Here is a 12,706-nt window from a genome sequence, read left to right on the forward strand (position 1 = left end):
CACACACACACACACTGTCCCATCACAGCAACCACAGGTTACCAATAGCTCTTACCCATACAGAGGTCTCCTAGAGAACCCCAAACCCCAATTCCTGCTCCCCACACATCCAGCTTCTGCCCGACACTAGGGTAGCTGTCCTCAACAGAATCTGACCACTAGTGAAGAGGAACCAGAACCCTCCACCTGTCTGAAGGCCCGTGAGCCCTGTGACCATCCCACAAGCCCTATGCCCCAGATGGGTGTGCACCATGTTTCTCAATGCCTTCAGGCTCCAGCTCTCAGCCTCTGGCTCCTTTCTCAGCTTCACATTTTGGTATGCATGCCTCAGGGAAGCCTCCCATCCCCCACTCCTCTAGCCTCTTTGCTACTCTTTCTTAGCGTTAAAGACCTGTGCTGTCCTGGCAGATGCATGCATGGGCTTGTTTGGTGATGTCTCTGCCCTATCTACATATAAGCTCCAAGAGGGCATCTGTTTCTCTCCTGGGTGGGGCTTCCCCAGCAGTAACACTCATGGACAACACTGGCTGAAGGGGAACAAACTCAAGATTCCTCTTAGGAATCTATCGTCACCTCTGTGCTCATCTCCTCTTTGGAGAACAAGGAATTATTTTAAAACTCTATTGCTCTTTTGGCTCTATGGTAAGGTCAGGGCTCTCAATGGAAAAAAAGACAAGGTTTCCTTCACCTGGTCTAAATTAAATGACACCTGTGACTCCACCTCAAGCCTCCCAGAAGGGCGTTGAGTCTTGGGACTAGGAAGATGGCTCACTGGGCAAGGTACTTGCCACATAGGCATGGAGACTTGGGGTTTTGAGTTCAGCCACACTAGGAAACATGTTATTAAAAAAAAAAAAAAAAAAAAAGGTTTGTGTGGTGGCGCATACCTGTAATCTCCCAGTGCTTAGGAAAGGAGAACCCTGGGACTCACTGGCCTGGCAGCTTTGTGTGGCAAATTTGCCAGAGAGAAACTCTGTCTTGGGAAATAAGATGGGTGGATAGCAAACTGAAGAAGACCCAAAGTTGACTTCTGGCCTCCAAACACTCGAACACACACACACACACTCACACATGCACACAAGCACACACATGCATGCATGTGCACAAACATACTCACACGCACTCACATACACATGCACACACACTATGCAAATCCTCGAGGTATATATGTTTTTAAAGGTTAAACCTGACCAGTATTCCTGCTATCTTGCAGGATGGAAATGACATCATAAAAACTACTCACAGACTTGGGCCTGCCATAGAACAACCTAGCAAACGTGTATTTACCCAGCAAATAGTTTAGGGCCTTTCCTGTGCCCTAAAGCGATAGCTTTCATCCCTGTGTTTTCCTGTGACTCACAGAAAGAAATGCGTTTCTCAGTGGCAGCCCAGTGAGCCCCAGTTCAGAGGTAAAGTCTTGAGAAATAGTAGTTACCACGTGGAATGCCTGGTGCGGCCTCTTGTGTTCTTTTTTGGTGCTGGTCATGACCCACTAACTTACTAAGCTCTTCCACTAGTTGACTCTGACCTTTGGTTAAAAGAACCTAGGGTTAAAGGCCAAACAAAGCCACTTCCCTTCTAAGTTAGCGGCGGAGTTATGTCAGGAGAGCCACAGTACTTACCTGCTCACAGCTGAACTTCCACGGCCGTGCCTCTGAGACCCTAAGGATGGCGTATTAGCATGCCATGTAGGAAAGCAGCCGCTCTGTAAAAGGCACCCGTTGGCCTGTCTTCTTGCAGTAATACAATTAAATTAGTTGTTGAAATAGGTCGCTTTGATTTCTATGATCTACACTCCTGCTATCCAGGAGTAGGGCTTCAGGAGATGGTGGCCACTTTGCAAGGGGCAGGTTGGTACAGGCTGGTAGTTTTCATGGGATTTCCAAAGCATTGGGAAATGAAAAAACGGTTAAGAACCACAGCACTAGAGGTGAAAACAGAGTGGAGGAGAGGCAGGATGGCTTGGCACGCTGCTGATCCTTCCTATCTGGTTTTCCTGACCTCTTCTGACATCCTATCCTTCCTTCCCTTGCTCCCATCACACCTTCATCCAGTTGGCCTCACCGAGGCTATAACAATGTCAGCAGCCTGAAGTCTCCCCAGCCCAGGTCTGTGAAGTCTGGGACTGGCAGCCTTCAGAGGACCACAGTGAACTCAGGCTGAGCAGGGAGGGCTTTCTCCTCCTGCCTCAGGCTGCCCTGTGGATCTGCTGCGGCTGCCGTTAGGTTAAACTCCTGCTCTCCACTCCTCACTGTGCCTTGGTCTTACAAATCCTCCATGAACCCTTCGGAGAAGCCAGCTGGACTTCCACATGTTCATCAGCCCCAGCTCAGAAAGTCTCATTTCCGGGCCATTAAACCATGACTGGCTTCAGAAATGTATAACTTGTCCACTCACACGGTCCAAGGTGGATGTCATGCCCTTCTGGAAACATCTCAAAGTTCTGAACTGCTTTTATATAAACCATCCCATGAGTCCATTCCACAGTGGACCCCATCAACCACGCAGCTGCCCTTGACCATGAGAGAGAGAGAGAGAGAGAGAGAGAGAGAGAGAGACTTTTGCCTGTTCTGCTGGGAACCTTGGTTTAAAGAATTCATTAAGCTCTCCTGCCTGGACCACAGTGACTCAGTGGGGTGTTTGCACACTTTATATGATCAACGGGACACAAAAGCAGCACTCTGTGTTGGGCATTGAAGAAGCCTATATAGACCCCAGCCTGCTTTCAAGACCACTTTATATGCAGTTTGTAGTTCCTGGATGCTTTTAGAGGCACCAGTTAGTTCTGGGCTTAACCTGGGTCTCCCAGAGCTTCAGTTTTTTATAAATTCTTTATTTATAGTTTCTCTACTGAGGGCCGCCAGCACTTCCACATTTTCTTAGAGCAGTCACGGTTGATTTCAATTCTTAAAATGGAATCATGGTATGAGAGCTGGAAAGAACTATGGGTGACATTACTCAACAGGCAAAAAGCCAGGACCCAAATTCAGGACACTGATGTAGAGACCCGTGTCCTTGCAGCAGTACACCATCGTTTGATAACAGCACAGACCACACACATCGGGACCTCCATTTGAAGTGTCCAGGGTCGTTATGACAAACATTTACTGCCTAACTGCAAATCCATCAGATTTTTGGAATTGTAGTTGTTGTTGTTATAAGCGGTGGCCCGTTTTAGATAAACAAGATACGAGGAAAGTCCATGTCCAGCACAGATCTAGATGTAGCTGCTGTGGTTCTGAAAGGAAGAGAAAGTGAGAGTTAGGGGACCCTCACTTAGAAACCTGGCCTTCAGAATGCTCAGCAACACAGACACACAGGGGTGCCACCAGTCGGGAGAGAGCTAGGCATCTTTACCAAGAATCACCCAGGGACACAGGCCAAGAAGCTAGTGAGAGCTCATTTGCATTGGAAGGTCCCCCTGGCAACAATGTAAAAACTACACAGAAGGGGAAAGGTAACAGTGGTTTATAAAAGAAGGAATAGAGACACATGGGCTATGATGACCTTCAGAAACAGGAACAGAAAAGACTCAAAATGAAATTAGAACTTCCTGTTGACTGCCGGGACATGAGGAATAATCAATCAGGCATAGAGGGAAAAAAATGAGTGTGTTTCCTCCAGCGGGTACCTGGGTGGATGGGGCCCTGCAGCTATGAGACAGGTCATGAGGAAAGAAAGAAGAAAGAAGGTGTAGGTGTAGGGAAAAGTGCTTAGCCCCTGCCGGGGGAGAAGTATCTGGACAGTTAGGTAAGCATCCACCAGTTGGGAAGGTCGCTCACAGTAAGTCCACCCATGGGGGATTGACCTGCATTTCAATATAGGGAGGATTGGAGTCAGGGCTAAAGATCTGCAGCATTAAAAAGGCTTGGCAGACTGGAGACTGGTCGATCTGTATCTCAGGTCTGGTTCTGCCGTGTGGCTCTATGGAAGTCTTTATCACTCAAGGGGACATGTGATGATTGTCCCTGTTTGAAGTGAGGTGATCTGTGAAGTTCTGATGTTCCTGGGATCTAAGGTGATTTAGGTTTAGGACAATGACTAGGGACGTTTGGGTGCCTTTGGCGGGTGTTGTGAGGAACAGGACATTTTGAAAGCTGACAGTTCCTCAGCTTTGAACGGGATAAATCAGGTGGGCTATCACCGTGTTTAGACAGATGATTCTCGAGCGATCACCATGCTCACATAGAGTCTGACCCCAGGTTTTAAGACAGGGGAGGCAGATATAAAGTAGAAACAGAGATGCTAGGCTTTTGTTCTGTTTTTAGCTATCAAGTAAGGAGTTGGGGGCGTTTAGCAAAAACAACTTCTAAGTAGCTGTTACAGTATGACTTGCCTCAGAATGCTGGCCTCTCCAGTACCTGCTTGTCCCTTCCCCTTGAGACACAAATGTATCACCACTGGAAAACTGGAGCTAAAGACAGATGGCAAACCTAGACAATTGGAGGAGACAACTAGGTATAATTGGGCCCAATGGATGACTGGAGGGACCGTGATTGTCCATCAGTCAAACCCCTTTAAAACTCATGTGCAAAAGAACCCCAGCAACCTGCCAGGTGAGGGGAAGCTGACCCAGGCCAATGAGACCACAGAGATGGGGAGGAGCAGGGCACGTTAGCGTGGACCACACAGCTGCCCAAGGTGATGCTGAATTGTGCCATAAAGGCAACAATTCTACATTGACTAACTGTTTTTATGTTGGAAAGTTTTAGTTGTTTTTTTTTGTTGTTGTTGTTGTTGTTGTTTATTTGTTTTAAGAAACAGATTTGAAAGCCAAAGAATATTAATTTATAAGACACTGGAAAGATGCCAAGATGGTAAAAGCCCATGCAGGCATAAGACATGGTATCTTTGGGCATTTAATTTTCCACCCCAAAGATATCTCTGAATTGATCTACCTTTGTGAGTGAATCCCCATTGGAGGCACTGTAAGGTCACACAGTTAACACACATCATTTTGTTTTTCCAGCAAATTAGATAGAACTCGTTTGAGGGGAGGGGGCTGAGAAAAAAAGGAATGGGAAGAAACTTCCTATCTGATGCTTGCTTGGCTCCACATACCCAGCTATGATATCCACTGCACAGCTCTGTCCAATTCCCAGGGCTGTATTAAAAGTCGTTACTTCCCCAGTGTTCCCCCGGCTGAGATTAAGTCTCCCCTTCCTGGGGCTAAGAGACTTCTTAATCAAGGGTAGAAGCTTCGAGACATGGGTTGGGTGTTTACCTCTGAATGAAGCATACTGCCCCCGTTCAGCACTTTGCCAAACATCCTCACTCTTGTGGGCTCACTGAGCCTGGAGCCCACATAACCCTTGAAATGCCACAACCAAAGAGCTGCTCCAGAAGAGGCAGACCAGCCACGTGGCACATTGACCAGCAGAGAACTGGCGTCAGGGGCAGCCCCAGAAAGAGGTTCAGAATTTGGATGAACGGCTGGTCCCAAGGCCACTTCCTCACCTGTACAATGGAACAATAGCATTGGGCCTGTATGGTAATTAAAGGGTAAGAATGTGGCTGGAGAGACGGTTCAGTTGGTAAAGTCCTTGCCTTGTAAGCATGAGGACTACACTGGGTCACTAGCATATGTGTAAAAATAGTCGATGTGGTAATATAGGCTCATAATCCCAGAGTTGGGGTTGTGGAGACAGGAGAAGGCTGGCCAGCCAGTTTAACCTAATCCAGACCACTGAGTGACCCTGTCTTAAAAGAAGGTGGACGGCATTCCTGGGACAACACCCAAGGGTGTTCTCCAACCCTGACATCCATGCACATGCACATATACAGGCACGTGTAGGCACTAAAAACAAAATAACACAATTTATGCTAAGTGCTTTGCACAATGCCTTGATCCTGGCAAGGTGGGAGCCTAGGCTGTATAAAAGCAAGGGTCTCAAAGTGACCGATGCAAGGGTGCTTTTCCAAAACCTTCCCACCCTCGAGTGCAGAGGGCAGCTGCTAATAGAAACTCCCTAGTGACTCGGTCCTCGGACCCTCACTAGGCTTCACTTCCAGCTGTTCCTGCAGGATTGCTCTGTAACCCATAGGGCCAAGTAATGATGTGTGTCACTGTGTCTTAATATTTGTCCTAAAATACAAACAAAAAAATACCTTAGAAGGGGAAATTCTCCTGATTTTGCAGGTAAAAAGGCCTGAGGTTTAAAGAAAAGCAATTTTCCACTTCGAATCTTTAAAAACATTTAACTTAATTTGGATGCAATTAACATTTAGATTAGAGGTTTCACATCTCCACTGTGGTTCCCAGCTCTCTGGTGTCACAGAATTCTCAAGTCACTCTAGGGAACTAAGACTGCTTGTTTCTGTGGCTAGGGAAGGAGATTTCTATCTGGGTGGTGGTGCACGCCTTTAATCCCAGCACTCAGGGAGTCAGAGGCAGATGGATCTCTGTGAGTTGAAGGCCAGCCTGATCTACATAAGCACGTTTCAGGCCAGCCAGAGCTACATAATGAGACCTTGTCTCCGAAAAGAAGAGGGTAGGAGGAGAAAAGAAAAAAGAAAAGGCCAAATTCTGGCTCCAGATCACCCACAGGGACCCCAGGCCACACCAGTACAGTACTGAATCCCAGCTCCAGATCACCCACAGGGACCCCAGGCCACACCAGTACAGTACTGAATCCCAGCTCCAGATCACCCACAGGGACCCCAGGCCACACCGATACAGTACTGAATCCTGGCTCCAGATCACCCATAGGGACCCCAGGCCACACCGATACAGTACTGAATCCTGGCTCCAGATCACCCATAGGGACCCCAGGCCACACCGATACAGTACTGAATTCTGGCTCCAGATCACCTACAGGGACCACAGGCCACACCAATACAGTACTAAATCCCACTTTGAGCCCAACTTCTGGGAAGTTTCAAATTTTTTCCGTTTTTTTTGTTTGTTTGTTTGTTTTGTTTTGTTTTTCAAATTTGTTCTTTTCTCTGGCATCCTTCAAACACAACTTTTTGTTGTTGTTGTTGTTGTTGTTGTTTTTGTTTTGTTTTTCAAGACAGGGTTTCTCTGTGTAGCTTTGTGCCTTTCCTGGAACTCACTTGGTAGCCCAGGCTGACCTCGAACTCACAGAGATCCGCCTGGCTCTGCCTCCCAAGTGCTGGGATTAAAGGCGTGTGCCACCACCGCCCGGCTCAAACACAACTTTTACAAGCATTTTTCTTTCCTTGATTTGGTGACTTCCCAGTTTCTGTTCAGCTTTACCAGCGCTCCACTGTCCCTAAGGTCTCTTTCATATTTGACCTTTCCCAGGTCTTCTTTTAACCAGAGAAGAGACTATGTGTCTTGCACAGAGTCCCAGAGTGGCTGGACCACTGGTGTTCAGGTTGCTTGCCTTCCTCAGGGCTTCCTGGGCTGTGAAATAGAGAACGTAGAGATGGCAGAGGTCTGTTGTCTAATAGAATAGAAAGTACTGCTTCTGGATGGACTGTATGTGTGGCTGGAAGCCTCCTGTGATCATTAATAAATTAAGGCTGCAAGGTAGGAGCCTATTTATTTCCTTTTCCTGAATGGTGTCTCCCTGTGACACCATTGGGAGCTTGCTTAGGATCTGAGGCAGGTGACTTGGTACCCTTACATCATCTGGGTCTCTCTAGGGTCTCCACAGAAGAGCTTATAAATGAAGCTGCCTTGCCTCACACATCCATCTCTAACAGCTGATTCACAATGCCAGCTTGTTCAGTGCATTATCCAGCCCCCGACTTGGCTGAGCATCGCCATATGCCAGGGCCCCTTGTATTTCCCTGTGGACATACCCAGTAACTTCCCTTCCACCACCCTTGTTCAAGACCATCAGCTGCCCACCAGCACATTCCTAAGCCTGCTACAGGCACTAGAAGTCATTTGTTCCTGTAAATGATACATACTTATTACAAGTCTCTTGGGTGCCAGGTTAAGAGAGATGATCCTAAAAGCCCCCATCCTGCCCTCAGGAATCATGGGGGGTTAGGAGGGTGGAGTGACAGATAGGTCCTCAGACCACTGCAGGGCAGCAGAATGCTATCAGAAGAATGGTCAGGATGCCCCGGCCAGCTAACTCATCATTTTAGAGAATGTCTTGGGTTTCTAACCATATCACCTGTGGAAGTCCTGTGCCACACAGGTATGTTCAGTCCTCTAGTAAATATCTCTTGGATTGGAGCCTAGTCAATATTTTGGCAGCTGGGAACAAATAAAATCTAGTGTGTTTTCAAATAAAAGTGGGCCAGAGCCCACGGGACTTGCTCATAGATTGGATATGGCTGGAGACAGAAGGGTGGAGTCAGTGGTGGTGAATGGGTTTCTATGTTGGGTAGCTGGCTGGATAGTCATCTAGAGAGGCTTATGTGTGGTAAAGAGTAACAGGAAGTCTTCTGGGAAAAGGCATACCTGACATGCCAGCCAGGTCTAGAGGCATCTATTGCTGAAGGTGGGAAGTGGCCATTTGGGCATTGTCAATATACAGTTGGCTCTTGATGAAATCAGACGAAAGATTTACCTGTGCAGAGTCCATAGTGAAGAGAAAGAAGCATGCCGGGCCCCTCTACAAGTGGGCAATGGAAGGGAAAAAGGGATGCTGTGAGTACAGGGTTGGGGTAATAGAGTAGATAGCAACCTCCAGGCTCCTTCACAGACCTTTGATACTGTGCTTTCCAGGTCCATATGGGGGGCCTATGGGAGCTTCAGACCCAGTAGACATCGTGAACTCAATATCTGCAGAAGATGTGAGAAACAGTCCGTGGCGAACATGTTGCTCAGTGGGCCTGCAGTTTTGCTCTTTGTCAGCCAAGAGAGTTTTCAGCAAGACACATTTCTAAGGGAAATGGCTTCCAGGCCAGGCTTTGGGAGAGCCAGATGCCAAGCCCCACTCTGAAAGCATTGGCTTCCCAGAGGCCTCCTGGAACCCATAAGACTCATTGGGTCACCCTTGGCTGTCTGTCCTTCTGCTGTCAAGAGAGCTCCACAGCATGGCTTGGCTGGATTTAACGATTTCTGAGCTAAAATTGAAAGGCCTACCCTGAGGAAATGGCCACACAGAGTAAAACTTTGTCCTCTTGAGGCTTCTAGATGCTAACGGCTCCTCTGCACATGGCATGTGGCTTTTTTTTTGCTGAGAGCTGTTTCCCTGTCATTCAGAGGCTCCATCTCTACACAGGATCTGCAGAGCCAGGGTGCACTATTGACGGCAGATTCTGGCCCCCCAGGTGCTTATCAGCTCCTGGCTTCTGCCCTCAGTCCCATTTTCTGCACTCAGCTATCAAGAGGAAAAGTCATTGCTTGAAATATAGCTTTATCGTTTTGAGGAAAATCTGTCTGGTGCAGATATTTTTCCTCTTTTTCCATTCTTCATCGTGCAGACCTGCCAATGTACAGATGGAGGACTGATGACTTGGGGACATGATGTTTGCTTGTTTAATTTTTGAAGGCTTTGATTGTAGACTCCCAGAAAAACTGAAAGGAAGATACAGGAGTTCCCATCCACCCGCCACCCCCTGTGCACACACAGCCTTTCCATCACTTCCAAAGAGTGAGCATGTTTGTTAGGACTGATGGCCCTGTGTTGACATATTGTCAGAGTCCATGGCTTGCGTTAGAGATTAGAGGGCCTGCAGTCTTGAACAAATAGCTGACGGCATAAGAGGCATCTGTCATTACCCAGGAGGTTCTCATGGCCCTAAAGAGTCTCCACACTCTGCCTGTGTAGCCCACCCTCCCTTGGCCACAGTGAGGCAGTTTCTATGATCATGTTCACTGACAGTGTGTGTTCATGTGGAACTCCCAGGGCTACACCAATAGTAATCACATTCCTTAAGGGTCTTTATCTTATGGGCCATGGGCTCTGTCACCAGGCCACCGAGCTCTGCAATTTGTCCGGCTGCTCTCTCTTCCCCATGACTGCTTCTTGCTCATGCTGCTTGCAGGCCAGTGTCCCTTCCATTTCCTAGACCACCACCGTCCCCCAGGTGTCCTTGCGCGCTTGCAACAAACGGCATGGAGTGGGGTTGGATCCACAGCTAGTGGCTCCTGAATCTTACCACCTCGGCCACCTCTGTCGCGTTTTATTTATGAAGTCACACTGGGCAGCACCTTCCCTTTATGTCTGGTGAAGGCCACACAGAGAGAGAAAATATGGAAATGGGGTAGTGAGTAAGCTGAGGAAAGAGCCTGAATCGGAAGCTAAGTCGAGTGTTGGGCATCTCCCAGCTCACGACAGGTGGTCTGTTGTGAGTAGGTTGTTAGGATGACATGCCGCAGTCAGTCTGCACAGAAGATCGGCTAAAGAGTAGGAGAAAGCACTTTGCCATCATCACCCTGAGAGGAAGAACAAATCGCAGATGCATTGCAGACTTGGTGTGAATTTCCCAAAAGGAGAAGCCTGAAGGCTTGCACTTAGGCTCAGTAGAGTAACGGCAGACAATGCCCAACCCCAGCTTGCTGCCGTGATGAAGGCCCACGGGCCGTGTACATGCTAGGACACAAGGTACCTCCAGAGGCCTGGCCTCGGGGCTGATCACTCTGCTGCTGAACTGGCTGCCTCTGCACACAGTCTCCCGTGTCTTCGTGCCTCGTTTTGCTTGTCTGTAAGAAAGTATAGTGACATCATTTTCCCGATAGGAATGTATCAGTGTATGTGACTAGTTTATGTTAAGTGGTTATAACTGGGATGGGAGAAGAAAAGATGGTCTCTCTGTCCTGCCCGAGGCCCATTATGACTCTGTAATCACTCACTGTATCAGGAGGCCACCCAATGATGTACTCAGCCCCAACTCAGCCCAGTCCCTGTCATCAGATGGCATTGGAACCATGTAAGGGAAAATTGTTCTGTGAACACAAAGGTTTCTTTTGAGGAAGAATTGAGTCTTTACTCCTGAGTTTGAGAATGTGCCCTACTACTTCTTTAAATAATCATTTGAGGGGGATCCACATCTGGTGTTTCAAAACACCTGCGTTCTGTTGGAAGCATAGTTACGTTCCTGAAACGTTTCGACGTTAATAAGCATTTGGAAATACACAATATGATATCGCTTTGTTATATCACTGGAGTGTTGTGGGAAGGAGGGGCTCCCTCGTGTAAACAGAGCTCTTATTAACTGAATTGCACTTCTCTTTTTTCTGCTTCTCATTTCAGAGCGATTTGATCACCACTGTCCCTGGGTAGGCAACTGTGTGGGGAAAAGAAACTACAGATTTTTTTATATGTTTATTTTATCCCTGTCTTTTCTGACAGTCTTTATATTTGCATTCGTTATCACCCACGTCATTCTTCGTAAGTATGCTGGTGAAATCAGATTACGTATGTAACCATTTGCCCGACTTTGGCTTGTCTGAGTTGATTTTGACTTATGATTGGTGATCATTTCTGCCTCTCTCTTCCTTCTCTTTCCCCATCCCCCTCCTCACTTCCAGCCTGCCCGCTCCGTTTTTCTCTTTGCCCATCCCTCTTCACCCCTCGATCTTTCCTCGACCCCATCCTTCCAACGGCAGGTTCCAGGTGGCACCTGGACCAGGTTCCACTCACCCTAACAAGACTCCCCCCTTGATAAGCGTGCCCTCTCCAACCTCAGCGATGTCTGCTGGGGATCCCCTGAGAGGTTCATCCCTCCATTTTGCACGAGAAATGGCAAGCATAATGACAACCGTTGGATATCTGAGTCTGTTTTCTTTATCTACTGACCCATGGTTTAAGAATATACATTCCCTAGAGGAAGAACATGGCTGGGGACAGACACTAGGTTTCCTCAGGCACATTCAATGAGGTACTCAATTTTCTGCAAGGATATGAACAAATGACCTCTGACATAGAAAGAACGCAACTTTTAAAAAAAAAGTTAGATTTGAGTGTAAATGACTTTATTTGCATAAGAAATCAGCATTTTTTTTCCGTTTATTCTGAAGTTCATACTGAGTTTCTTTTAGTCATTCACTTTCCCACAAGAGGGGATGGTGAGAAGGAAGTTAATTGGCTTTGAACTGCGAATCTGAGCCTTTAAACTTTCATTAGAGTGGCTCCCCACATTGGCAAGCGGCTTTGCCTTTTATCCATTCCTGGAGTGTAAGCACCCATTAGCGAGCACACAGCCTCACTCTGGGGTGTTCCTGGAAGTATCTAAACAGAGAGGCTTTCTTTTCTTCCCCTGCCAGCATGGATCTCATGAATGGAGCGGGCTAAGTCTCCATAGGCCAGCCCCATTTCCCACTCCTTCTGTACGGGTGGAGTCCATGTACGGACTGGGGAAGTAGCGGTGCAGAACGGCTCCCATTGGTCTCAGCATCTATCAAGGGGAACCACTACATCAACTACCCAAAGGCTCCCCACTATTCTAAACTGCAGTCGTTTCTGACTATGCGTCTTTTGTCCCAATGGGCACAAATCTGTAATCCATGCCTGAGAGTCTTAAGTTCGTGAGCTTGTGAGAAAAGATTAGTCCTCGTCAGAGTCCTCTTCCATGCCAGCTGGAGCTGGTGCCAAGGTGGCTTTGCAGAGATCCCCTTTCTCAGGGCTTTCTGAATCCCAAAATGGCAAAGGTGGAGCCCGGAGCCAGTCTGTGGATTCATGAGCAAAGGGAACACCAAGGGTGTTAGACACTGATTTGAGGGAAGCGATTATTCACATGGGCAGGGAGAGAGCACATACGTGACACCCAGAAGGAATATTTTTGCCTTACATTCTTTTTTCTTTTAATTTATAAACTTTCTTATAAAAAAAAACCT

At 47.5% G+C, this 12,706-nt stretch overlaps 1 protein-coding gene across 1 annotated transcript in view; it reads left to right on the forward strand.

Annotated features, from left to right (window-relative positions):
- The window catches only part of Zdhhc14 (zinc finger DHHC-type palmitoyltransferase 14), a 260,731-nt gene that overhangs the window by 208,054 nt on the left and 39,971 nt on the right, over window positions 1–12,706 (forward strand). The window contains exon 4 of the mRNA XM_059272812.1: window positions 11,124–11,261. Within this exon, the coding sequence (XP_059128795.1) occupies window positions 11,124–11,261 (138 nt within the window). The remainder of the gene's footprint in view (window positions 1–11,123; window positions 11,262–12,706) is intronic.

The sequence above is a fragment of the Peromyscus eremicus genome, chromosome 8b (assembly GCF_949786415.1).
Source record: "Peromyscus eremicus chromosome 8b, PerEre_H2_v1, whole genome shotgun sequence".
Lineage (NCBI taxonomy): Eukaryota > Metazoa > Chordata > Mammalia > Rodentia > Cricetidae > Peromyscus > Peromyscus eremicus.